General features: G+C 40.6%; 1 protein-coding gene and 3 long non-coding RNA genes across 11 annotated transcripts in view; 2 read left to right on the top strand and 2 right to left on the bottom strand.

The window, feature by feature from the left end:
* Window positions 1-6691, top strand: part of LOC307212947 — a 34561-nt gene extending 27870 nt beyond the window's left edge. For all 5 annotated transcript variants that reach the window (XR_013837271.1, XR_013837272.1, XR_013837273.1 and 2 more), the window contains one exon: window positions 6428-6691. This is a non-coding gene — a long non-coding RNA (uncharacterized lncRNA). The remainder of the gene's footprint in view (window positions 1-6427) is intronic.
* Window positions 1-24303, bottom strand: part of KCNQ5 (potassium voltage-gated channel subfamily Q member 5) — a 265424-nt gene that overhangs the window by 20439 nt on the left and 220682 nt on the right. For all 4 annotated transcript variants that reach the window (XM_079970427.1, XM_079970424.1, XM_079970425.1 and 1 more), the window contains 6 exons: window positions 18528-18703; window positions 16364-16489; window positions 9997-10107; window positions 7008-7103; window positions 3642-3736; window positions 1139-1165 (listed from right to left, as the gene is read on the bottom strand). In XM_079970427.1, the coding sequence (XP_079826553.1) occupies window positions 1139-1165; window positions 3642-3736; window positions 7008-7103; window positions 9997-10107; window positions 16364-16489; window positions 18528-18703 (631 nt within the window). The remainder of the gene's footprint in view (window positions 1-1138; window positions 1166-3641; window positions 3737-7007; window positions 7104-9996; window positions 10108-16363; window positions 16490-18527; window positions 18704-24303) is intronic.
* On the top strand, window positions 10101-12200 carry LOC307212986. Its single transcript, XR_013837328.1, has 2 exons — window positions 10101-11356; window positions 11656-12200. It is a non-coding gene; the product is annotated as an uncharacterized lncRNA (long non-coding RNA).
* On the bottom strand, window positions 20455-21798 carry LOC307212996. The gene is made up of 2 exons (XR_013837337.1): window positions 21676-21798; window positions 20455-21571 (listed from the first exon to the last, which is right to left on the bottom strand). It is a non-coding gene; the product is annotated as an uncharacterized lncRNA (long non-coding RNA).

Genomic DNA, 24303 nt, shown 5'->3' on the forward strand with positions numbered 1-24303 from the left:
TTTTGATTACCACATGTAAGGAGCAAAAGGAATACCTTCATGCTGTGATTGTGATCTTCCAGAGATACTTGTCCAGTCACTGTTGAAAATAGGATACTGGACTAGATGGACCTTGGCCTTCGATTTTTATTATGTGGACCCTACTTACATCAGAAATCCTGCCAGTGCATAAATGCCTGACAGTGTTTATCCTGCGTCATATAATGGGATCCTTCAAAATTCCCTTTTCATCCTCAAAACCAGATGACTATTTTCTTATAATATAGAATAGTGGCATGTTCACCTGCAGGGAAATTTGAAATGACAGCAGCCTACCCAGCATGGTCCCACTCTCTCTAGGCAGTCAGATTGTGTGGTTGTTAGGATTGTCAAATGATGTTTGCTTCTGTGAGTTTAGACAGCAATAGGAGTGAATATGCAGAAGGTATGGATCTGGGGGTTATGACTGACATAATTCAAAGTGTGTGAAAATGTTCATCCACCATTCAGGTTTTAGTCATTTACGTAGTATTTTCAATCGATCACAACTACACTATTTAGTTAAAAGTTATGTCAGTTGGTCATTTAAATTAAGTAACTAAATTAAATTAAGTAACTAAATTTATATACAGAAGTGTCAATTTAAAAAGTTGTACTGGGGAAAACCATCATATACAAGACATCACCCTCCTTCTTCAGACTGTTTGCTTGTTTGTTTAGGTATTTCAGTTATTTATAAACCACTTAATTACTGAAGTTTCTAAGAGGTGTTTTCATTTGTCACAAGGGATGATTCATCTAGCCCTAATTCATTATCCTGGATAGTAAGAGACAAATGTCTTTCAAGTCTTGATCAATCATTCTGTTATCCATTGAAGTATAGTGCTAGGTTCATACTCCTGCAGAATCCATTATTAAATATGCAAATGTTGCTAGGCATCTGTGGATAATACTGAGCAGTATTCTGTTCTCACAATATTATTTTGTCTAGAAAAATTAGAATTCTGTACTTAAATTCTTCCCATTACTGGATCTGAGCATGAGCTTTTTTAGTCAATACTGTGCCAATATATTTGGACCCCGCATTCACAGAGATCTGCACCCATTCTCAAACAATGTTTTTTATTTTTAAAACTATATGCATAGAAACACCACAAACCTGCTAGATGCTTCCCCTTGTTCTTTCCTTCAGGTGTCAATAACGGAAGAGAGAAAGTTTGGGGAAGAAAGAAATTTGTTATGCTGGCAGTACCAATTATGATGTAGTTACAAACATTATTAGATAAACGCTATATCACAGCTGGCTGTGTTAATCAAATTAATACATTTAATAATAACATTTTATAAAGCAAACACAAAACATTCAAGCAGGGACTAATATAACTACCGTGACATCAGAAAAAATATTTGAACGGCACCTCAAGGCATGCTAAATGCACTTAGTACATACCATTATTGAATGAGTTGGCAAAGCACTTATTTAGGCAAAATGCAGGTGCTGATATACAGATAACAGAAAGCTGTAGGCTTATTATTAGATGCAGATATCTGTTTTAATGGAGCACATTTGACTTAATAATTGAGACCTGAGATTTCACACAGAGGACTGATGTTAGATATTTTTCCTTGGCCAGAAGTGTACTGTAATATATTTAGTCAGACTATGACTTAACTGTTTACATAACTTAGATAACTCTTAGGTCTAAACAGTGATTGTCTAAAACACAATTAAAACCAACATTTCTGGCCTCTGAGAACAAAATATTTTTATTTTGAAGCTTTTAGGAGTTCCAGTGGAGCAATCATGAGCTTTGTGCCTGCCAATTAGATGAAATTTACAAATCAGCTTTCTGTGCCCATCCAAGTGGGGAAAATGGAAGAGAAGACAAACTAGACGGAAACATAATCTCTCTCTGCCACCCTTTGTCTTTTTAAACAGTTGTATGTCTGCCCCATATTTTATTGTTGTTAGGCAAAATAGCTGTAACAATTATAGTTTAGCCACAACAAATGGGTCTTGAGAACTCCACATAACTTTCAGTTCCCTTCTGTAAGAAAGGTAGTACACACCAAAGTCTCAGCTCTAGAGGAGAGAGTAAGGAATTTAGGAGTGTATAGGATTCTTGTTCAGAATCTATTTGTTTTCCATCTTCACTTATTCTTACAGCTCAAAATGGTTTGGTGACAGTTTGTAAAGCAAAAGAAATAACAAGAATTGCTGTGCCATATGAAAACATGCTAAAATCCATTCCAAACTTTTAGAACTTTCTTCTGGAAAACACTTTCTAATGTAGATAATACAAGCATGATTTTGTTGTCATAATTCCTAGAAGGATGCCCAATTGATATTGTTGCGTGTGTGTTTGTAATTAAAAAGCAGTACAGTCATACCTCATGTTACGTTTGCTTCAGGTTGTGTACTGTGGCGACCCGGAAGTACAGGAACGGGTTACTTCTGGGTTTTGCCGCTCGCGCAGATGCGCAAAATGATATCATGTGCATGCGCAGAAGTGGCGAATCGCGACCCGCGCAGACACGGGTTGCATTCTTTTCAGGTTGCAAACAGGCCTCCGGAACGGATCCCATTCGCAACCAGAGGTACCACTGTATTTTGGTTATTCTTTAATATGGAATTTCTGCAATAGGCATGTTTCTCTCAACCAAATTCTGCCCTCAAATGAATAGGGACTATTTCTTTGTTAACTATGATTATCTAACAAGGAACATATATGACGAAATGATATTGTTATCTGCATTTCCATTACACATAGAAGTAGAAAGCTACGCATTTCTCTCCCACTGAAAATAGATGTTTCCCAGGATTCATATCAGTATGACCCATCTAATGGGAATGAAGAACAGCCGTATCAGTTTTATTACTAACACCCTCCTACACAGGTTTCTCACAGGAAGAGGAAACATGTGGAATGTAATTGACAGTAAGGATAACATGGTGACATTTAAGCTTCTGTTTATTACAAAGAAAAAGAAAAACACAGCAGCTTTATGCAAAAAGCACAGTACTGCAAACTGAAAGCAGCAGCAAATTGTTTGTGGTGAATTAACCAGTTGGGTTTCATTCAGTCTTTTCCTAATCTGAATGGTAACAAGACAAAACCTCTGCTGGTATAAATTAGTGTGGCCCTTTGACCTATATGCTGTTTTTACGCCTGCTTTTTCTTCTAACTCTAAGCACAATTAGATTGAGAGAAACCAATGGAAGTCAGCAGGTCTAAGCTGCTAGAAATCGACAATAAATAATGCAGGGGTAGCCAGTGTGGTGCCCTAGAGATTGGAATAATATATCACCAACCATGTGAAGTAGGATGAATTAGCATTAACTGAGTCCAATACAGGTAATATTTTGCCTAGATGCTATTAGAAGATTAACTTCCAGCAGGGTTTTGAGGACCTGGTGGCGGAAAAAATCTTCTATTGCTTTGTTGTAATAATGGCTCAGAAACAAAAGAAAATGGGAATCCGATTTGTCATTATGTTTGGAGGATGTGTAATTGTCCCAGTTTGCTACCTAAGTTCCTTAATGAATGGTATTAAAGGGGGGGGGGGAGAGAAAAAAAAACAACAAGACAAAATCACACACTGATTTTTATAAGCTCAAAACAGACATCAAGTACAGCACCAACTGCCAAATTTTTACCTACTTTGTTGGGCTGCAGGTATGCAAGGCCTTCAAATGAGGCTTCCAGGTAGCAATGGAAACGGATTTCTCATCAGCTGCATAACTACGCCATACACACTACATGCAGGATATATGATGAAGAAAGGGAAATAAAGGCAAGAGGGAGCGGGGGATGAAACAAAAAAGAAAAGAAAAGCATATTAGTATACCAATACAAGTCATGGCTTTTTTGTGTCATTTGTAGCACTGATATATGCCTAAGGGGTGGAAGAATAATTTCATAATATCGCCAAGTGGCTGTCAGGTTTGTTCGTCTGCAATCAGTAGCATAAAACCGCCAAGCAGCCTTGTGAAAAGGAAACAACAGAAAGCACAAAGGAGCCAACAATATATGAAATGAAAGCATTGTTATCGCTATGGAAAATCTGCATTTTGTTTAAGCTGGAACCAATACCTGTTACTTTGGCTTAAATAATTAGTTCCGTATGGTTATGCTTGCAGAGTGCAGTGAAGATTTGGTTAGGTATTAAAATTCACAAGAAAACTGTACACAAGAAAGTCACAATTTCAATGGAAGGACTCCCTTCATTTGTGGAGAAACTGGAATCCAGCAAAGGTTTCCTGCTGAAGGAAGGGAAGGGGTGGGGGCAGTTTTCACTTGATTTCCCTCCATTCCCTTGCAGCCCCCAAACCACCTCCCATGATGTTACAGAGGGTCTCCCAACCTTTTGGAAGGTCGTGCTAGGGGCTGCCAAGCAGAATTCTGTATCTAATCCTACAGTAGCTTGGGTTGCTCAATAAAATAAAATGTCTGTACACTACTAAGCATATCATAAAGCTAATAATAAATCGTATGAACAGGCTATATTTCTAGGATAGTGGTTTCTAGTCCCAATTTTTCAAATTTCACATTCTTACTACTTTTCATTTTAGTACAAATCAAGAGATTTAGATCCTGTGCAAAAAATAACATCCTTCATCATTGGATGCCTTATGCAATTCTAAGACAAAGTTGAGCCCCAATCAATATGGCCAGGTCTTCCAGTACCATGAGGCAGAATGAGGCTATGTCTGGCAGTCCCTCTTCACCCCTCTGCTGCTCCTATCTTTAGGACCTGGTGCATTGGCAGAGCAATCCTTGCTTTTTGGTTGGCCTGGCTCTTTCATTTAGTTGCCCTCTCCCAATGTACGAGCCGGCAGCCCAGGCTACGCACTCCAGCAGGCATCACATATATGCCATGTGTTGCTCTGCTCATGGGATGCAAGACAGTGCTACTGCATTGCAGCATTTATTTGACTGGGTAGCACCAAGGCCCCAGGCAAGAGTAGTGAGTGATATGGTGGTGAAGTGTTGAAGGGCAGAACTCTATATGCCCTGCTCCCCCTACGTTGCCTGTTCCCCTCAGGTGTGGTGGAGTTAGACGCTGTCCCATTGACAGTGTTGGTTTAAGATTCAGCTGCCAGTCTGGTAAGTTTCTGTATGTGGGATGGGGGTGGTGGTGTCTTCTTATCTTTAGGCCGTGTCTGATACCATTAAAAGCCCTTTGTGGTATTTCTGCACTGGTCCTTGGGGAGTAGAGACTTCAGGCAGAGGAGGCTGTCTGCAACTACTCTGTCTTGAGTTCATCAGGTGTGAATCCTGGGCTAAATTGACACTACTAGTTAACCCTGGCATAAAGTGAGATGGCGGCTCACCGTCACTGCTTGGGCTGCCATTCTCAAGTGTGGGGATGAATCTGCAGTTTGTAAAGTCCATATTCATGCAGGCTCTTAATTGACAGTTGCTGGCTCATAACAGTATATAGCTGCAATTCAGCAAATATAGAAAGTGAATTCCTATCTCTTCCCTTCTTCCAATATGAAAACACACACATATTTTAAAATTAACCCTGTTGAAGTTTTGACAGCAATATGCATCCCTCCCATGTTGTTACAAACCATGTATAAAGGAGGCTCCCATGCTTGCACAGCCTGGAACTTGTCCAGTGGTCATGTCAGCATGACAGTTTTGATAGGTTCCCTTTCCTCCCAGCTATCATTCTGTTTTGGGAGTGGGAATGCTCTGTGATTGCTCAGACCTCAACTTCCAAGGCAAGCATAAATGACAGGCTGAGGAAATGACTGACTGATCCCCAAAGAGACATTTGGCAGTTGTACTCTGTGGGCATGATCCAGCATAATTCAGGAATCAGTTCTGCCAAAGTCTTTCAGAGCAGATTAAATTTGGTTTTCAAAGGAATAATGTGTGTGCACGCACACACACACAAATAATAATAGAGAATTGATTCTGGACTCTTAAATAAATAAATAATAGCTCAGACAGCATACTAAACAATCACTTTGGATATAAACCTCGATTTAACTGGGTGTGAAAAAAGCCAAGCAACACAACGTGCAGTATTCAAAACAGCAACGAAGTGAAATCTATTGCACTAAAAGGAAATGTAATTAAATGAAGCAGCTGTTTAAAACATCAAATATGCTAACATTTCGATTTACTTTGTTTGATTCCTTCTACACATCAATGCCACCACTGGGAAGGTGCCCATAATTTTAGGCCAACAGCTATTGTGATCAATCATTCAAACTGTTGTAGTGAATTGTTTGGACAGAGGTCTCTTCCTTCAAACTGAATGTATTTACCCCCTGGCACAGTGTCAGAGACCCACTACTAATAATTAATTGAATGTGGGCGATGGTGCTATGCCATAATTTAATCTGACATTTATTTATCAGTTCTGGGTTTTTATAGAAAACTATATTGTAAACTGTGTCATGCAAAATATCACACAGTTTGTATCTTTCTAGGTCTTCCGGAGTGATTACTTCTTGAAAACGCTACATACAGTGTGTTATCCAAGCACTGAACATGAGACATGTCAAGCACAAACAGCATCTATTGACATCAACAGGAATTGTTGTTATGAATTCAGCAGTAAGTGGTGGATTGTAGCCAAGAATTCAGTTTAACAGAGAACATACTAGTTGTGTGCATGTAGCCCTCTTTAAAAAAAAATCTGAAATAGTGCCAATCAGCCATTTAGTAGGAAGGCAGGAACATGAGGGACAGAATCTAGCCCCTACCCCTGAGCAGCAGATTGGCTTGATTTCAGGTTTTAAAAAGAAATACATGTGAAGCATCCCAGCAACTTGATGAATCACAGTTTTTGTGCATGATTTCCCATCCAGTTTGGATTGTGTGTGCAGAAGTCCAGTTCCATATGTGCATGGTCCCTAGCTAGATGGGAGGAAGACATTTACTGCAACATGCTGCACCATGGCAAATAATCTGGATAATGTTTGCATTTCTTTTACAACTTTGCATGATACGGATTGTAATATCCCTGAACGAAAACTTTTCAAAAAATCTGATTCATTTGGCACTTACTTGAATTAAACTGGCAGCGGGATTCCTTCTTTTTTCAAAATGTTTCTGACGATGCTGTTCCTGTACTTTTAATGCAAATCCTGACCCAAGAATGCCCTGGAGTGCAGTACAGTATGACAAATATTCATGGTCAGGATAGTCGTTTTGGTAAGGGGTTAAGAGCATACAATCTTTAAAATCATCTAGAAGTGTTACACATACAGGTAGCACCTGCCATAGTAAGCATGGCTCCTCCACTCTTTGGATACTTGAAATAACACATTGGACACAATCTGGAGCAAATCAAGTGTGTTTAGTGGCCAGACAATACAGGGTTGTGCCCATTCTCTACAATATAGGGAGCAGAGCAATTTAAAGCACAGTAGTGGTTGGTGGAAGGAAAGCTGTTGAAGCTTTCACTTGCTCATACATTTCCCCTGAACAACGTTTCTTCAGGTTTTTCTATCTCAAAAGGGACTTCAGTCAAAAAGTCTTGTTGCCCAGCCAGGAGCAAAATGAGGACAGGCAGTTTTTTGGGGAAAGTGCAGGCAGAAGAGGTTTTACTAACCCTCTCCTATCCGCAGCCTGTGTTTTGAATTGTCCCAGTCCAGTTTTAAAGCAATTCAGAAACAATCTACCATCACCATGTTTACCATTTACACCTCACTGTTCAGTTTGGCTCTATGCCCAGAAGTGCATGCTATGTTGCCAACTTGTGTTTTCACAAGTTTTCCATTGTAAAGAAGGGATGATTTGCCAGGAAAAAATGACAGGTGAGAGGAGAGTGATTAACCTTTTTTTGCCTACTCCTTTTCTCCTACATCCCCCGCCCCAGTATGTACACCCCCCACCCCCATACGTATTCCAGACATTTTCCAACGTGTATCGAACAATGTAGAAAGGGTAATGGCAAATGGAAATTGCATGGTGCAAATGACAGGGGGAAAGGTTAAGCACCCTCCTCTCATCTGTGAGCTTTTACCTGTAAATCGCTCAGCTCCAGTGCCCCTTTGTAGAAAACCAGGGGTTAGTTTAAAAATGTGAAATAGCTGAGTAAACATGTAATCTACCCCCCCCCCCGTGCACTTAATAGCAGCTTGAGTGGGCAATCTGTACTGGGGTCGTAGTGCAGGAGGAAGGGAGGAGAAAACCTCTGCCCCATGCTGCAGCCCCAATACAAATGCATGGAATGCTGTGTTTTTACAAATGAAAACCATACTGGGAGCTTAAACACAACGTATGATTTAGCCCTAAATATCAGTGAAATTACTGAAAGAGCTCAACTGGGATTCCTTTAAACTGGACTTAAGTGTGAAGACAGGAAACCTGCAAATTCAGCAGCACTTTTGTTTACTTCCACCAAACATATGTCTTAAAGAAGCATCCCAATTATGCCATATAATGTAGTAGTATTTTTCTCACATTCCATTTGAAAGGTTGAGACTGAAAAATAGTGGCTTGCCTAAAGTTAACCTAAGTGAGCATAGGGTGATTTAATAGTTAAACCAGGGACCTCTAGGTCATAGCACATTTTTTTAACCACTGTGCTATATCACCTTATTCAGTACATATCACCCTATACTTCTGAATAAAAGACTTGTATTGTGGCCCCAGGGGTGTTCGGGTTATTTATTTATAGAAGCAAACTTTTTAGAAGTACTGTATACAATGATCATTTAAAGGGAACATGGAAAATATTCCAATACATGTTACTGTTGTGTATTGAGTCAAAGGATTTTATATCTGTATTATTATTGTCTGTAATTGCATTAGGGTAAAGTAACTGCCTTTTGGTTCCAGAGGGTACAGCTACTATTGGTTCATTTAAGCTGCTGTATTTGGATCCTCTGTCTTATTGGTTGCCTCCAAAAGGCAGGACTGTGATTGTCTGATATTGTTCCCTCCAAAATGTATCCCTTCTAGCTAGTTCCCTGTCCCTATAAATGTAGCTCTCCCCTCCTCAGGTTTTAGTCTTGTTGCTTTAATAAAGAAGTGTTACTAGAGAACTGTCTCCAGCATATTATGTCAAGAGAGCTGAAATCACAAACCCCACGTCACAACAGTTACTAAAACTCACAGCTAGGTGTCAGTGTCAGCAGGCAGGCAAGCTTATCTAGGTTCACAAGAATTTCAGCACAGATTATACAGTTTCCTTCCTTCAAGACCAGTAGTTAGCAGCTGGATCAGAAATAACATTTCTGACTTATAAACTCTAAGGTAAATGCTTCACTTTAATTATTAATATAACACAGCATGCCTGCAAGGCATGGAAACAATTTGGTTAATTATATCACCATTATTATTTTTTTGCATCTCAGCTGAAATAGGTTGAGAATATTCATAATTATACTAAGAAGCTCAAGAGGATAGAACAGTGTGTTCCCTAACCTCCTGCAAGACGAGTAAAATTTCTTCTGGATGCTTTTTGACAATCCAAAAAACATTACAAGGATAATATCATTACATTTGCCAAAAAAAAAGCCCTGACTGGATCTGCATGAAAATCACAGTGATATATTAATTACTAGATCTTCACTGCAGATCACATAACCACACAATGACGTGTGTTTTTGGATGAGGCAGATATATTTTCCACTGGGGATATTTGTATTGATGGCAGGAAGCAGTTTCTTTAGCCACTTCAGATCCTGCCCACATCAACCATGTGGATAGATGGGGAACTAGGGTGGACTAAATCTTGTCATTTATGGATAGTGGGGGCTGAATGTCCCATTCCCAATAAGCCTTACTAACATGCCTCACATAAAAAGCTGCCTACTGCTTATGGAACGATATGTGGGTACAATATTACCAAAATAAATTCTGGGACTTATCAGATAGATTTTACTGTTATCACAGGACAATAAATGAGCTTTTAAAGCAGCTTCAATTTTCCGCATTGTAGATTGCAGAAGTTGCAGTGCCATACAAATAACTGTCCCAGTGTTGTTTCCCATGTATGCCAGCTTAAAGAGTTTGAAGTTTTGCAAACAGTTGTAAAGATACTCACAGCAGGCAATGCAAAGAAAGAAATGCCAAGCAGTGCAAACCCTGCAGAAAGTAGCCTTCCTAGCCAGGTGAGGGGGGTTTTATCTCCATAGCCAATTGTTGTCAATGTGATCTGAAAAGAAACAAATATAATTCACTGTGAGAAAAAAAGTGGATGGCACAGATGTCGATAATTTTAACATTAACTGGGCAATATTCACAATGGCAAAATGATAAAAGAGTAACCAAAATATGAAATTTTCCTGGTCCATACATAGTGATTTGAATGGGGCTTGCTCACAAAAAACCACCTCATTCCTCAAATTAGTAGTTAAGTACGGACCTTTGGAACAAATTGGTGTCCACTGGGACTGGTAGGATTGGGAAGGCAGGGAGACTAATAGCAAGGGAGGCCAGAGCCAACCAATTCCCATTTTGTCTTCCTCCTCATCCCTGTTGAGTTCTACAAAGGCAACACTGAACCTAAGGAGAAAGCTGACAGGCAGTACCATCCCATGGGCTGCTTGTAAGTAAGAAGGCAGGCGGGCTAAGGGCAGAATGAGACTGCTGGAGCTGCCTCCATTGCTTTAATCATAGACCAGCTTCAAATGCTTCAAGCTGTTTTTGATATTTCCCCCCTTCTCAGAAACTGGATGTAAGCTTGCCTGCAGGTGGGAAGTGGCCTGGGGGTATTGTTGGGGTGAATGAGTGGGCATAGAAAGGGTTAACTCCCCTCCTGGTGGCTGATTTTTGCTTGCAAATGCCTCCCACACTTCAGCAACTAGATCTAAGAATCCACACTTGCACATGCAGCATGCCAATTTGTTAAATAAAATAGCAGAATCGGACTCCCCTGAAGCAACTGCACATGAACCCTGAGATAACAGAGAGATTTAGTTTAGAATTAATCTGGATGTCTAAACAAGTAGATTAGTTGAAATATATTCTCAAATGAGAGACACCAGAGAAGTTAAAAAGACCAGGAAAACCCTCAATTATGTTTTAAGAAAATAACAAAATGTGTATACAAGACCATTCAATGAAGTTCATTTGGAAGGTATTTTAACCGTTAAACCATGCTCATCACTGTAGCTTTTAAGAATGACAACAAATTCAGAAATACATGCTACTGGAGACCCTATTTTAGAGGCAGTCTAGCATAATTTTTTTTTAAGAATCTTCTTTTAGAGGAGAAACAATGACTTGACTTTTTCATTGCGGGGAACTTACGTCATCAACCCTTTTATTTGCAGAACCCCTTGGGGAGGGAACTCCTCTCTTAAGCTGCAATTTGTTTTTACTCTTTAAATAACAGTAGAGCTTTCCCTGCTGTCAATACTGCTGTGTGAAACTCAGCTGTATAACTATCATGGGCACATATTGTGCAGATCCTGTGTGAAAGATACTCAGTCAAGTGTGGATTTCAATGCTCTTTATTCAGCTCATAGTAGTGAGGAGTGGGAGTTCCCCTGAAATGTCTGCTTTATATACATTATTTACACAATGGGCCCCACGTGATTGGCTAATTCCGGGATTCACCTGTAGGCCAATCTGGTTGCGGATCCACTTCTACCTGGAGTTGGATTGGGTGGCTCCTGCGGACCAACCAGACTGCTGCATTCTGAATCCTATTGTTCTAGGACCAATCAGATTGCTGCATTTTGGATCCTATTCAACTCAGTACATAACCCTGTGCCACCATCACTGATGACAAGACAGAACAGTATCTTACACACCCCTTCCTCTATGCCTCTGATATGGATACAGTGCCCTGATTTCATTTACCATTAACTACATCTGCACAGAGCTTGAATGGCCACACCTAGGCAACCAGATTGCATGCTGTTCCACATGCAAATTTGCAAAACAATGCTGCTTTGTTTGGTAAAAAAGGTCTAAGCCAGAGGTTGGATTCTATCTTGTTTCATCAGTGCAAGGACTTATGCTTGTGCAATAGAACTTCCCCCTCCTCTGTCATTGTGCATCCAGTGCCCCTCCCCAATTTCACAGGATAAAATCTGGTCTGGAGGGTTAGGGGAATCCCCTGAACAGTCTTAGGGGGTGCAAAGGGCAGGAAGAGGGGACTTCTATTTTGAAAGCACAAATCCTTGCACTTGCAGAACAACTTAGTTGGATATCATCCATAGCTGTGTCCCTGAGGAAGGGCTGTCATTTTACTGTTTTGTAAACTATAATTACTATTAATAAAGTTTTATCTTTCAGTCCCATCTGAGACCTCTTATTTTGCTTCTGCATGCAGAATCTTTCATTGACTGCTGCTTTGCATAGGTAAAAAGGGGTTAATCCATAGCTTTGAATTAACCCTCTCCCCCCCAAAAAAATTACAACCAAGTCCCATGAATTTATCTCTTGATTGCCTTAATAAAAATAAATTATATTTCCAAAATAAATGTAGTGATAGCAAAGACCTGAAATGTTAACAGAGGACTAACAAATATCTTTCCATTCCTTGATGGCCTTGCCAGTTCCACAAAGTTCTTTCCTCAGCAAATCAGCATCAACCTGTTTTATCAGGAATGGACCTGAATAATCTGGCCTTCATCCAGGTTGCTATCACTGCCAGACACTGGAGAATAGAGAGATGTTTCCAAGCTACATTTGAAGAAAAGAAGAGGAGCTTATGAAAAGGATAGAGCCAGCTGTCATTTATCTTTAATGACACTGCTGGCTCACAGTCTCCGCAGCAGAGAGATATACCATGGTTCCTGTAGATCTTTATATAATTGCAAGCCCTTAGAAAGAAAGAACAGCAGCACTTCTCTCTCTCTCTCTCTCTCTCTCTCTCTCTCTCTCCTAACAGAATCCAGCCTGTTCTTTCACACGCTCAACAGGTTCTGAAGCCCCCTGACAAGTACATTACACCTTTTAAGTGTATCAGAGACTCCTTGCCGCCTTTGAGCCCTGCTGCAGGGTGGTTCTTGAGCGATAAAGAGATGTCACATCTTCACAAGTCTGCTTCTCAACAGCGGACTTGTTTTTGCCTCCATACTGCAATAGTGTGATTCAGAAGACATTCAGATTGTGAACTAATGTAGGTTCTAACATCCTTAGGGCAGAGCCTTTGCTTATATTTCTCTGTGAAGCACAAAGTACGCCGATGATGCAATATAAATAAAAAACAATAGTAACGATGAATATATATATATATTTCCCTCAACTTTGAAACAGTCTAACTGGTTTTCCACAACAGCAAACTTAACTTTATATTTTAAACAGGTGTGTTTGTTGGCAGTGCATATAAACCTCGGACCGATGACAAATTGGGAGGGGGGAAATGGGCAAGAGTGATAAAACAATTGTATCCTTAGCAGCTATGGAGAAGGGTGCAGCAGGACAGAAGGCCTGGCCCCAGGGCCTCACCTACACTGAGCAGCAGCACCAACTTGCCCTGGCTAATTGGGAAGGAGTGAATTTGCAGGCCCATGTACAGCAGGCTGGAGGCTGCTGTAGGAAGAGACAAAACAGCAAAGAATGACATGACACTGACTTGAGATTGAAATGGCCACAGCATCATTGATTACAGGTGTAAGTAGGCTTTGGCATAGGCATTTGGTATGTATCCTGACCCAATCTGCTTGGCTGATGGCTGATATTTCATCAGGATTGATCCTGGGGTTCAGGATCCCACCATCATGCAGATCTATGGGGAGATCCTGCCAGGATGAAACCTGGGGTGCTCTATGGCCCATTGGCCTCCCAATCTGGGCTTTCAGGCAGAACCCAACCCCTGGACCCTTTTACCAGGCTACCCAGAATTTGATCCTGGAGCAGTGGAAGGGGCACCCATCCCTCGCACTAGCTTAGGCTAAGGATCCATACCCAATGCGTTTTCCCTGTCAAGAGTTGTGCCAGTTGCTATGAGGAAGGCAAACCCTCAGACAGGCGCAATTTGTTTGCAGGCAAAGTTCTCCCTGGCCCCGAATACGGTGACGGATTAATTCCACAGCAAGGCTATATGCATGCACTGCTTGCGTACCTCCAGGCAGGGCCAATGAATGGGTGGGTGGGACATCTGGTTTTGACTGCACTGCCCATTTGCTTTTAAACCCGGCAGCAGACCTGACAGAAACCTGGCTCTGACAGGTCCGCTGCCCGAGCGAGAGCCCTGATTGGCTGCAACCGCCACTGCCGGCTGAGAATGGTAGGTGGTCTTTATAAAAGTCAATTGAGCAAAGCTGGGCAGATGGTCTCACTTGCTTCAAAGAGGATGCCACTGGAGCTCTTGCTGTGAAAGCAGACACTTGTGCTGGAACTGCTGCAGCAACTGCAGGAGGGATCTGATCTGGCTGCCCATGTTTCACACCTTCATTTCTTTTCTTAATCAAATGCCTAAAGACTGAATGAATGATCTCTCATGCATAGCCTGTATTACTCCTGGTTGCTAATGTATAGGCACCCGTGAATGAAATGGTTATAAATAATGAATTATTATTATTATGGTTCCCAGGAAAACATTGCAGTATATGTCACAGACAATTTGAGTAACATATGGCTAGAATCTAAGTAACTGTGATTAAGGCTGCATACATGCAACATTGCCAGGACACTTATGTTTGTGGTTGTAAGCTGTTTTAAGCTGTTTTAAACATTTTGTTTTAGTTGCTGGAACCTGCCTTGGGACTTTAGGGTGAAGGGTGGGTAACAAATTAAAATACTACTACTACTACTACATTTTATCCTAGAATTAGTGTAGATTGAGTTATTATCCCCCCCCCCCCCCGTGTAGCCCACATTCTATACCTATTGTGTATTCTTTGCCCATGAAAAGCACTTCTAGAAGAACTGGTTTCATTCTGGAAAAAAAATTCATTACAGTTTGATTGTGTATAACCTCTCAGTGTATCTATTGGAAAACAGATGTATGCAGTCACAGCAAGGAGGTGTGAGTGGGGGGTGTATCCACACCTGCTCAATGATCTTGTAAGCTGGCATATATCAAGATCAGGACTTCCTTCTGCATTCACCTGGGGCATGCACAGGGAGGAGGCTAGGATAATCTAATCAAAGGGAGGATTTTCAAATGCACATAGTCACCCTACCCCTGTGGATGACAGAAACTAGAATCAATCAAGATGAAAGCAACATTTTGAAGTGAAGTATGTACGATTCCAGGTTGACTTGTGTGTGGGTTAGTGTGTACACAGCCTTATGTTATTGAGAACTTTGTCATTTACCTTGCTGTGTGAACAAGAGCTCATGCTTATCTTTCTTTCCTTATTTCATAAAATTTATATGCTGCTTGATTGTAAAAAAAACCCAACCAACCTGCAAAGCAGTAAACAAAATGTACCTTAATTTTGCAAAAATGCTTTCGGCAGCTATGACAAAACAATTAAAGGGCTATGATCTGGAATAAGCAAAAAAAAACCTCTCTGTCTCTCTAGCCCTAAGTTTCTATTCTAGAGAATTTAAAATTCCTTTTGTTATGATCTTCAGTAACAGACACATCTTTGAAAAGGTCTGGAACTGGTATATCCAAATTAGGATAATATCAAAAGGCTCTTAATTCCTTAGGTATGTTATTTAATGCAGCAAAATTTATTTCAGTACACTACGGTTAACTGTTAATTAAGCAAACAATCCAAAAATTAATCAAATGTGGTTAAGTGATGAGTGTCTTTTTATTATAATACAGCTACTCTAATTAGTGAAATCTGAAATCTTAATTAACCATACCAAAGGGACACTTATCATTTCTATCCACAGATCATTCTGTCATGTGGGACTAATATGCTTCAAAGCTTCAAATACCAACACAATTCAGCTGCTGCCAATATGACTTAAGGCCTTCTTCTCTGATTATGAACTGGTTTGCATATCACGCTAAGCCAAACCATGGCTTAGACTGCAGGCATAGGCAAACTCCAGCCCTCCAGATCTTTGGGACTACAATTCCCACCATCCCTAGCTAACAGGACCAGGGATGATGGGAACTGTAGTCCCAAACATCTGGAGGGCCAGAGTTTGCCTATGCTTGGCTTAGAGAGAAATCATAGGCTCCAGGAAAAGAACTCCCTGCCCCTTTGCTCCTTGCTGGTCATTCTGCTTCTGTGCTGCACTGAGCTAAGTAAGTCATAGCTGGCCAAAGCATGCTATCTGAACCTGACTTACAAAGTAATACTAAGCGGTAATCAAGGTTTGTCCTGTGGTTTACAGCTCATATTTGTATGGAGGAGTTAAATCACAAGCCCTGGACTGGATGATACACCAAGCCAAACCATGACTGCATAGCCGCAGAATGACTGGGCAAGAGCATAGTGGCCACAATCTCCTTTCAATGAGCCTGCATGGGAGCACTTTCATGCTAGGTCATGGTTTTTAAATATTGCATAGTCTAAATCATGAAGTTCAGTTGATTCTGTACTTACTGTGCCCCACCACAGAGCATCTGCATATGTAGAAAATTGAGCATTTGTATCTTTTTCAACCAGGTAGACAAGGAAAGATGAAAAAATCAATACTAAAAATCCTATGTACCAGGCGGTGATTAATTCCTATAGGATAAAAAAAGAGTATTAAAAACAAGTATTTTGACAACTTATCTGTACCAATACAATTTATTGAAATATTTGTACCTCCATATTCTGTAGTTACTTTATTAGTTACATACAAAAAAATTCTTTGTACGCAAATTTTCCTTATACATTACAATGTATAATACTGTTTCAGGGCCAAGATGCAATTTGCTTCTTGAGTTAAGCCGAAGAGGTTGAATGTGCTTGGCAGCACAAACTCCATGCCATCACAAACTCTTAAAAAATTCTCCTAAGTTTCAAGAGGTTTGCTATGCAACTTGGCTTTGCTGTTCAAGAAACAAGGGACCAAAGCCTCTTTGGAGCAGAATGAGTTGCATGGTTCTTTGGATTATGACTACGTAACAGTGATTAACAGAGCAGAGATACTGAAGTCTTAAAAGTAAAATATTTCAGCTTCCTCTGCTCCAGTGTCAAAGGGGGCTGTAGCCAAGATGGCAACGTTCAGAGGTGTGGCATTTACTGTAGGTAAGTGATTTGAAGTATTATCTTCTAGGACGAGGGCATGGGGTGTTGTTTATATATCCGTATGTTTTCTCTAATGTTTTTGGATCAGATGGTATCTCTAATTGCAACAGCGGACAAGTCAATGCTGCCATGTTTTTTCCAGTAGTTTTTAATTACCTGGAGATTCATGTGGAAGGTGATTCATAAATTAAGAAAATGATAATAATAAATGAGAAAAGCTTATGTCACAGGTTTGTTAGGTGCCATAAAACTCTGTGTAGTTTTTGCTGCAACATACTGACACCACTATTACTGTGGAAATTGATAAATCAGAGAGGCTGTGATAAGCTGAACTGTTCCTTTTTTCCTCACTGATTGGGAACACTTTGCATAGGTCAGCTATGCACACATACCAGGGTGGTGAATGTTTTCTGGCAAGGAAGTCAGATTAATATCTCTGCAACCCTTACTGCTTACTTATATTTGACTTGTATATTTGAGTGTTAGTTGTGCATCCATTTTGTTAGCCATACTGATGTATCACAGTTTTATATTTGCAATCACAATCAAAATGTTGCCAGGCCAAATTTGAAAGGTAGGCAGGCCTTCTCACCTGTCAGTTATCTGTTGTCAATATGAATACTGGGACCTCAAAGTGTAACATGGACTGTTAGAAAGCCCTTTTGCAAGCAGCCCCATGTTGCTCTTAAGCCTGTCAAAAACTGAAAGTCAAAGAGCACCCCAGGGTTAGGGTTTTCAGAGGTTTAGAGAACAGTGCTGGGCTGTTTGAAAGACCTCTTGCAAGTATTCCTGTGCTGTTCTTTAAACCCCCCCCCCCCAGTATAGTTTAAAGAGCCATGGATTGTTTAGTTAGCCAAAGGCCTGTGGGAAGAGGAATGCTTCTGCCTGGTTCCTAAAGATATGTAGTGAAGGCACCAGGTGTGCATCCTTGGGGATAGCATTCCACAAGAGGGTGGCTACCACAGAAAAGGCTCGCTCTCATGTTGTTACCCTCTGGACCTCTTGTGGAGGAGGCACACGAAGAAGGGCCTCAGATTATGATTGCAGGGTCAGAACCAGCACTTTGTATTGGGCCCAGAAATTAGTTGGCAGCCAGTGCAGTCGGGCCAGGATTGGTGTAATATGCTCAGTCCTCCTTGCCCTGGTGAGCAACATGTTCCAGCATGGGAATGGAAGCACATAGCCAAACTGAGCAGGGCTACTTTGGCTGTGTGGGCCAATTCCTAGCAGGGCAACTTGGCGCAGCCATTGTAGAATGGAACCCCCACCCATCAGCTGACATCAGCCTCTATCAGTGGCACCAGTTCATTAGCAGGTGGTTTTTGAGAAATGGCCTCACAGGTTATATCTGACCCCACGGCGAGGTGAAGGGTTCCTACCCGAGATATACAACCACAAATGTGAATGGTGGATGCAGAACAAAAACCACTGCTACAGGATTCTGTATTTCCTTTTTTTTTTTTTAGCATGAAATACATGCATGAATGACTGACAAAATTCAGAGAAGTGAAGGATATGAACAGGCCCTTACCTTGCTATGTGCATAAACCACTGAACCTAACAATTTCCAGGTTCCTCCTCTTCGGTCCATGCGCACCATGCGAAGGATCTGTAGGAAACGAAGACTTCTCAGTGCTGATGTTGCAAAAATGTTACCCTGAGTTTTTGCAGAAACAACTGCTATTGAAGCGATGAGAACAATGATGTCTGAAAGAAATACATTACAAAATACATTAATTTACGCATATGGACCAGTAATACCTTGATAGCATATTGTCATATGCTGGGTGAATTGGATGGCTTTGTATGTTAAGAATATTCTTTAACAGTCTTTATGCTGAAAGAAAGTGAATTGTAACAACAACATCCCTATAAATGCAAAAAAAAACAATACTATAAAATGTTGCATTGACCAGTGCTAAGTTCTATCAAAAGAAATGCCCCTTTACTCAATTTACAAAAATACACACTTTACAAGAATACATAATACACAATCATCTAACCCAAGTTCTTAGACAGCCTCCAGTTATTTCAGGTATGTGCTCTACAGTCCTCATCTAATTTGTGTGTGCCAATTTCATGGGACCAAACTTTTAACTGAAAAGGATCTAATATAAGTATCTCTCACTAAAAGTTCTATGTAGCTCACATACCTAGTATTGGGAACCAGTCAAATTGTAATAACTTGAAGAGTAGCTATTTAATTGGAAGAACCCACCTTTTCTGCTCCTGTTAATAGATGGAATTGTTAGCAACACATTTGCTCCCTTTGGCTACCCCTTCACTGAGAATAATCGGGAGCAGTGATAATAACTGAAAATGCACCACAGGGATGGAATCATCATGCTGATGCAATAAATTTATAGCAGCAATTCTTGTATTAGATTAGCATTCTGCTGACATACTAGCTTTTCATTGGCAAAGCTTTTATGTAGGAAGGTACAATTCCTTCATCTGAAATTTGATAGTCCAGGAAAGGGTGTATAGCATGCTTTGCTTATATATTTGAATCATTTTACTTTCCATTAGATTAGCATCTATTCCAGTCTCAATCTAAACCCACTGACATGGGAGTGACAGCTTAATCTTATGTTTATCTACTCAGAAATAAGTCCCACAATGCACAATAGGGTTTACTTCCTACTAAGTGTTTTAAGATTTGCCAGTGTCATATTGGGAAGCAAAATACTGTATTTATTGGGACAAACTAATGTTTACAATGCAGCATGTGAGCTTTTGAGTTCACAGTGTTCTATTTCAGACTAGATGAACTGCCACATGACTATTTGTTGATACTAATAAATTTAATATTTTACTGACGTTATGAATTTGTTATAATGGACCAGTGGAGCTATCTGATTTAATATATGTCCATGGAGCTTACTTCCATGGGGCTTACTTCCCTGTTCTAGCCACATTTCAAATCATTTGCACCTTTCCCCAAGCAAAGTGTTGATAATGAAAAAGCTACCTGTTTTGTTATCTTATAGGCAGGGCAATGGACCTGTTATTGCCATGTCCTGAGTTTCAGATGCTTTATTGTAGCTCCCTTATTGTAGCTGCTTGCCCTATTGTAGCTGCTCCCCCCCCCAAAAAAAAAATATCTATGGGACTATCTAATCATGTTCTTAATGAAGCCCTGAAATGGGAATGTTTTCTGAGGTAAGCTACCTTTCCCTGTGCTGATTCTGGAATTTCCTACAAGTTCCACTTATCCCAAGTGATTCCATAATTCAGAGGTTACCAAAGCAGGAGAGTCACATTGCTCTAATAACCACCGCACTGTCTTGGGAGATGGCAGCCAACTCTTGAAATACAACCCTCAGTAGACCAAAGGTCTGAGATGGATGAGTGTTGAAAGCATTTTGCACCTTTCAGAAACTGGCGTTTAGATTAAATTTAGAGCTTTCGCATGTCCTCAAAAACTAAAAGTGACTGGGGTTTTTTTTTTTGGGGGGGGGGTTGGCCAAAATTCTATGCTATTTCTAGATAAAGATCAAATTCAATGGGAGCAGAGGTGGTAAAATTTGTTCCAAATAACCTTTCAATGCAGATAGTCGTACACTGATGTGCTTGTAGATGAGGTTATTGTGCTCACGGAACAAATTCCACATGTGGAATTGAACCTTCCCTCCCTCTCCTCCCCCAGCAACCCCCACCCCACCCTAAAAGCTCTGAATGCCTGGGAAAACCATTAGAGCAGATATGGAAAGGGAGGGAACAGGAGACAAAATTCGGAAGTCGGAAGTCATTCCACACGTCCAATGACTTCGTTATACACAACCCTTGATTTGTGGGTGTATATAAAAAATTGACAAGCAAAATACAGATAGACTTTGAATTGTTTACGTTTCAGTTTCTTTGTCAATTGCATAGTTGCATTTACAATTTTTTTTCAACATAAAAAAGGTAAACAAGATTTTAAACCAGCATTAAACAGGCCTTTTCATCCTTCTGGAGTCTGAATTTACCCCACAATTTTAACTATTATTTTTCACACAAACGACTGGAAAAGTCAGAGCTAGTTTGAATGTTGTGTGTTGGTCTTTTCATAGCTTGAATTATAGAGCTATCTCATTGTGTAGTGGGCTTGGCTACTCTGAGCAGACTTAGGGATTGTAATTCAAAACCATTAGACTTTTAAGCCTTGTTCTGAGGGCAACTTGTGTGTGGGGTGACTTTGCCCAGCAGCATGGGGCCCGGAAAGCAGTGGGTGTATGTGTAATGCTGCATCTCTTTGCAACTCTTGTGAGATCTCACAGAATGCTGGCCATCCTGCACGATTTTGGGAGATGCAAGAGGAGCCCAGGTCTTAAAAGGCCTCACCCATGAGGATTTGTGGCCATTTTGCCCTACAAGCTTCCCACCCACCTGCTCTTGGTGCTAGAGCCTCACTGAACTAACTACCCAGGTCACTGCTTTACAAGGCCAGAAAGAAGTTTTTTCCTTCCCAAATTGAGTTGGCCCTCAGTTGGAGTTTTTACAGCCTTTCCCTCAGTGACATAAAGCTTTGCTTACATTAGGTGCTGAGATAATTCTGTACTTTTGTGGGGCAAAAATGGCATAGTAAAGGGGCTCCCATAAGGGGCCTGAGGAAAGGGTTGACTAAGGCATGCTACCTGGCTGGAATTTTTCACCCTGACCACCCAGTGAGAACCTGGATTGCTGGCTTGTATCACACCTGGGTTCAACGCTGGGTGATCACCACGGATGGGATAAGGGTGGGTGCCATGCTCTGCCATTCCACCAGCATGGGCTGACTGGAATGAGGCAATAATCCTTGCCTTACTGCCATGCCAACCCTGCTTACCTGCTGTAGTCATTAAAGTTTCAACCTGATTTCACCCATCACTGCTGCCCTGTTTCAGTTATTACACTGCTCTCATGGGTCACAGAATGCATCGTCTCTCTATACATATGTGTAAGAGAAGAAGGTTCATCATTTTATAAAACTGCTGTTAGTAGTCCTTCCAAAAGGATTCCATATGCCACCTTCATGTTATTCTTAAGGTATTTATGGATTGCACGTTACTAATTTTCACACTAGTTATTTATTTTGTGCACAGATGGTACGCTTATGTTATTCCGGGCTTTTATAGATTTCTGCTTTCATACTGATTTTATTTATTGTCTACGGATATTTGCTTGCCTGATAATAGACATGTGTTGAAATGTGTTGGGAATTTTAGCCATCAGTTCTTTGTGGTTTCTGACTTAGAAGTGGCTATTTTTATTGTGGCTGCCCGCTCCTTATTTGCTTTTGACATGATTTCTCAAATGTGTACCATGGCCTGTAGTTGCTTTCCTAACATACTTCATGTGGCATCCAGGGAATTTGCATTCTACAAACACTACACTGCTGGCTTTGCAGGTGATATTCTGTTTAATGTACTGAGGCTGGTTAGTCATTCTGTTTCTTAAGGAGCTGGTTGCCCTAGTATTACTTCAGTTCTTAGTTTGTCTGGAGCCGCCTTCCCCAACCCGGTGTTGTCCGGTCTGGAGCCGCCTTCCCCAACCCGGTGTTGTCCGGTCTGGAGCCGCCTTCCCCAACCCGGTGTTGTCCAGGTGTTTTGAACCATAACTCCCATATGCCCAAGCCAGCATGGTCAGGGATGATGGGAATTGTAATCCAACAACACCTACAAGCCTCTGTGTCTTAACTAATTTTCTCAGGAAGGGAGTCTGAGGAACTAAGGCAAATAGTAGCAAAGAGAGAGAAAATTCTAGGCTTTCCAAAAAGATAACCTGCCTAACCTTTTGGAGTTCTATGAGAGTGTCAACAAGGATATGGACAGGAGTATATGTTGTGTTCTTAAATTTTCAAAAAGCTTTCAAAAGCTAAAAGCAGTCGTGAGATGAAGGAGCAGGTCCTCTTATTGATTGGTAACAGGTTAAAAACCAAAAAGCACATTTATCACAATGGAAGGATTTGCCACAAGAGCTCAGTATTGGGAACTCTGCTTCCTTAATTGCAGTTAAATGACCTGGTTGGCAGAGGGGAGCAGTAATGAGGTGATAATGAGTTTGCTTATTGTTCAGGATGGTGAAAACAAAAGAAGATTGTGAGGGGCTCCAAAAGGAGCTTTCCAAAATAGGTGAATGGCAAATGTGATTTAATGTAAGCAAGTGTAAAGTTATGCACACTGGAGTGAGACACCCTAACTTCATATATATGCTTATGGGGTCTGAACTGGGTGTTCCTTCATTTGCTTAAACCACCCACTTCAGACCTGAGGTAGTTTTCATTGAAGTTGCAAAAACATTTCAATCTGCAGATGATGTTTTTGTGTGTGTTCTGGAGGAATTCCATTTTAAATGAATGTGAGCATCAGTGGGTTGATTGTAAAGATCTGTGACTATCTTGTTTTTTATGTGACAAGAACATCCCATATGATTTGTAATGACTCTATTAAGTGCACATTTGATGGTGGGATGGATGGTTGGTATCATTCTTAAATTGTTCCAAACTTTTGTTGCTTGTGGTCCAGATGACAAAGGATGTCATAAATGCATCGCCAACAAATGAGCAGCTTGTTGGTGGGCTCCTTAACTATGACTTGTTCAGGCTTCTCAAAAATAAATTGACATAAAATGGAGCCATGCAGATGCCCAGGAGCAAACTTAACTAAGTCATCCTTAAAGAGCCCACCAACAAGCTGCTAATATGGTGGTGATACATTGGTGACATCTTTGTATTGGTGAACAGAATCGGTAGCAAACGAATGCTAGAACTTACTTAAGGAGTTATTTTCAACTAAGTTACACTCAGAGTAGGCCCAATGAAAACAATGCACTTGTTGGTCATGTACATGAATTCTAATGAGCCTCCTCTAAATCTACTGCACAGAACCAAAGAAAAATATTAACTCTGTCCCGCCATCAAAGTTACATGCAACAACACCACTGAAAATTAATATAGCCCTTTCCTGGATGATAGTCTTTTCATCAAGCAAAACAAAGTAACCACAAACAATTCATGCAAACTACTGTCCTTCCATTTGCACAAACAAAGTATGTCAAAACAGTGTTCAGATTCCTATATCCTGCCCAACATTTACTTTTAGATGTTTTACATGTAGCACTTTACTGTTTTTTAAAAACATTTTTTTTATTAAAGATTTCTTGGTTTACAAAAGTATGTGCAATGTCTCTTCTTTCTACAGATCAGTTTCATTTGTTGAGACATTAGTGTTACATTAGGAAGAATAGGGGGGAAGAGGTGGAGGGAGCTATGGTGAGTGGGGTGGAGTCGGATGGCGATGTTTCTATTTTACTTAATGTATGTTTGGGGTTTTGTGTCAGCATCG

This window comes from Podarcis cretensis (genome assembly GCF_951804945.1).
Source record: "Podarcis cretensis genome assembly, chromosome: 3".
NCBI classification, from domain to species: domain Eukaryota; kingdom Metazoa; phylum Chordata; class Lepidosauria; order Squamata; family Lacertidae; genus Podarcis; species Podarcis cretensis.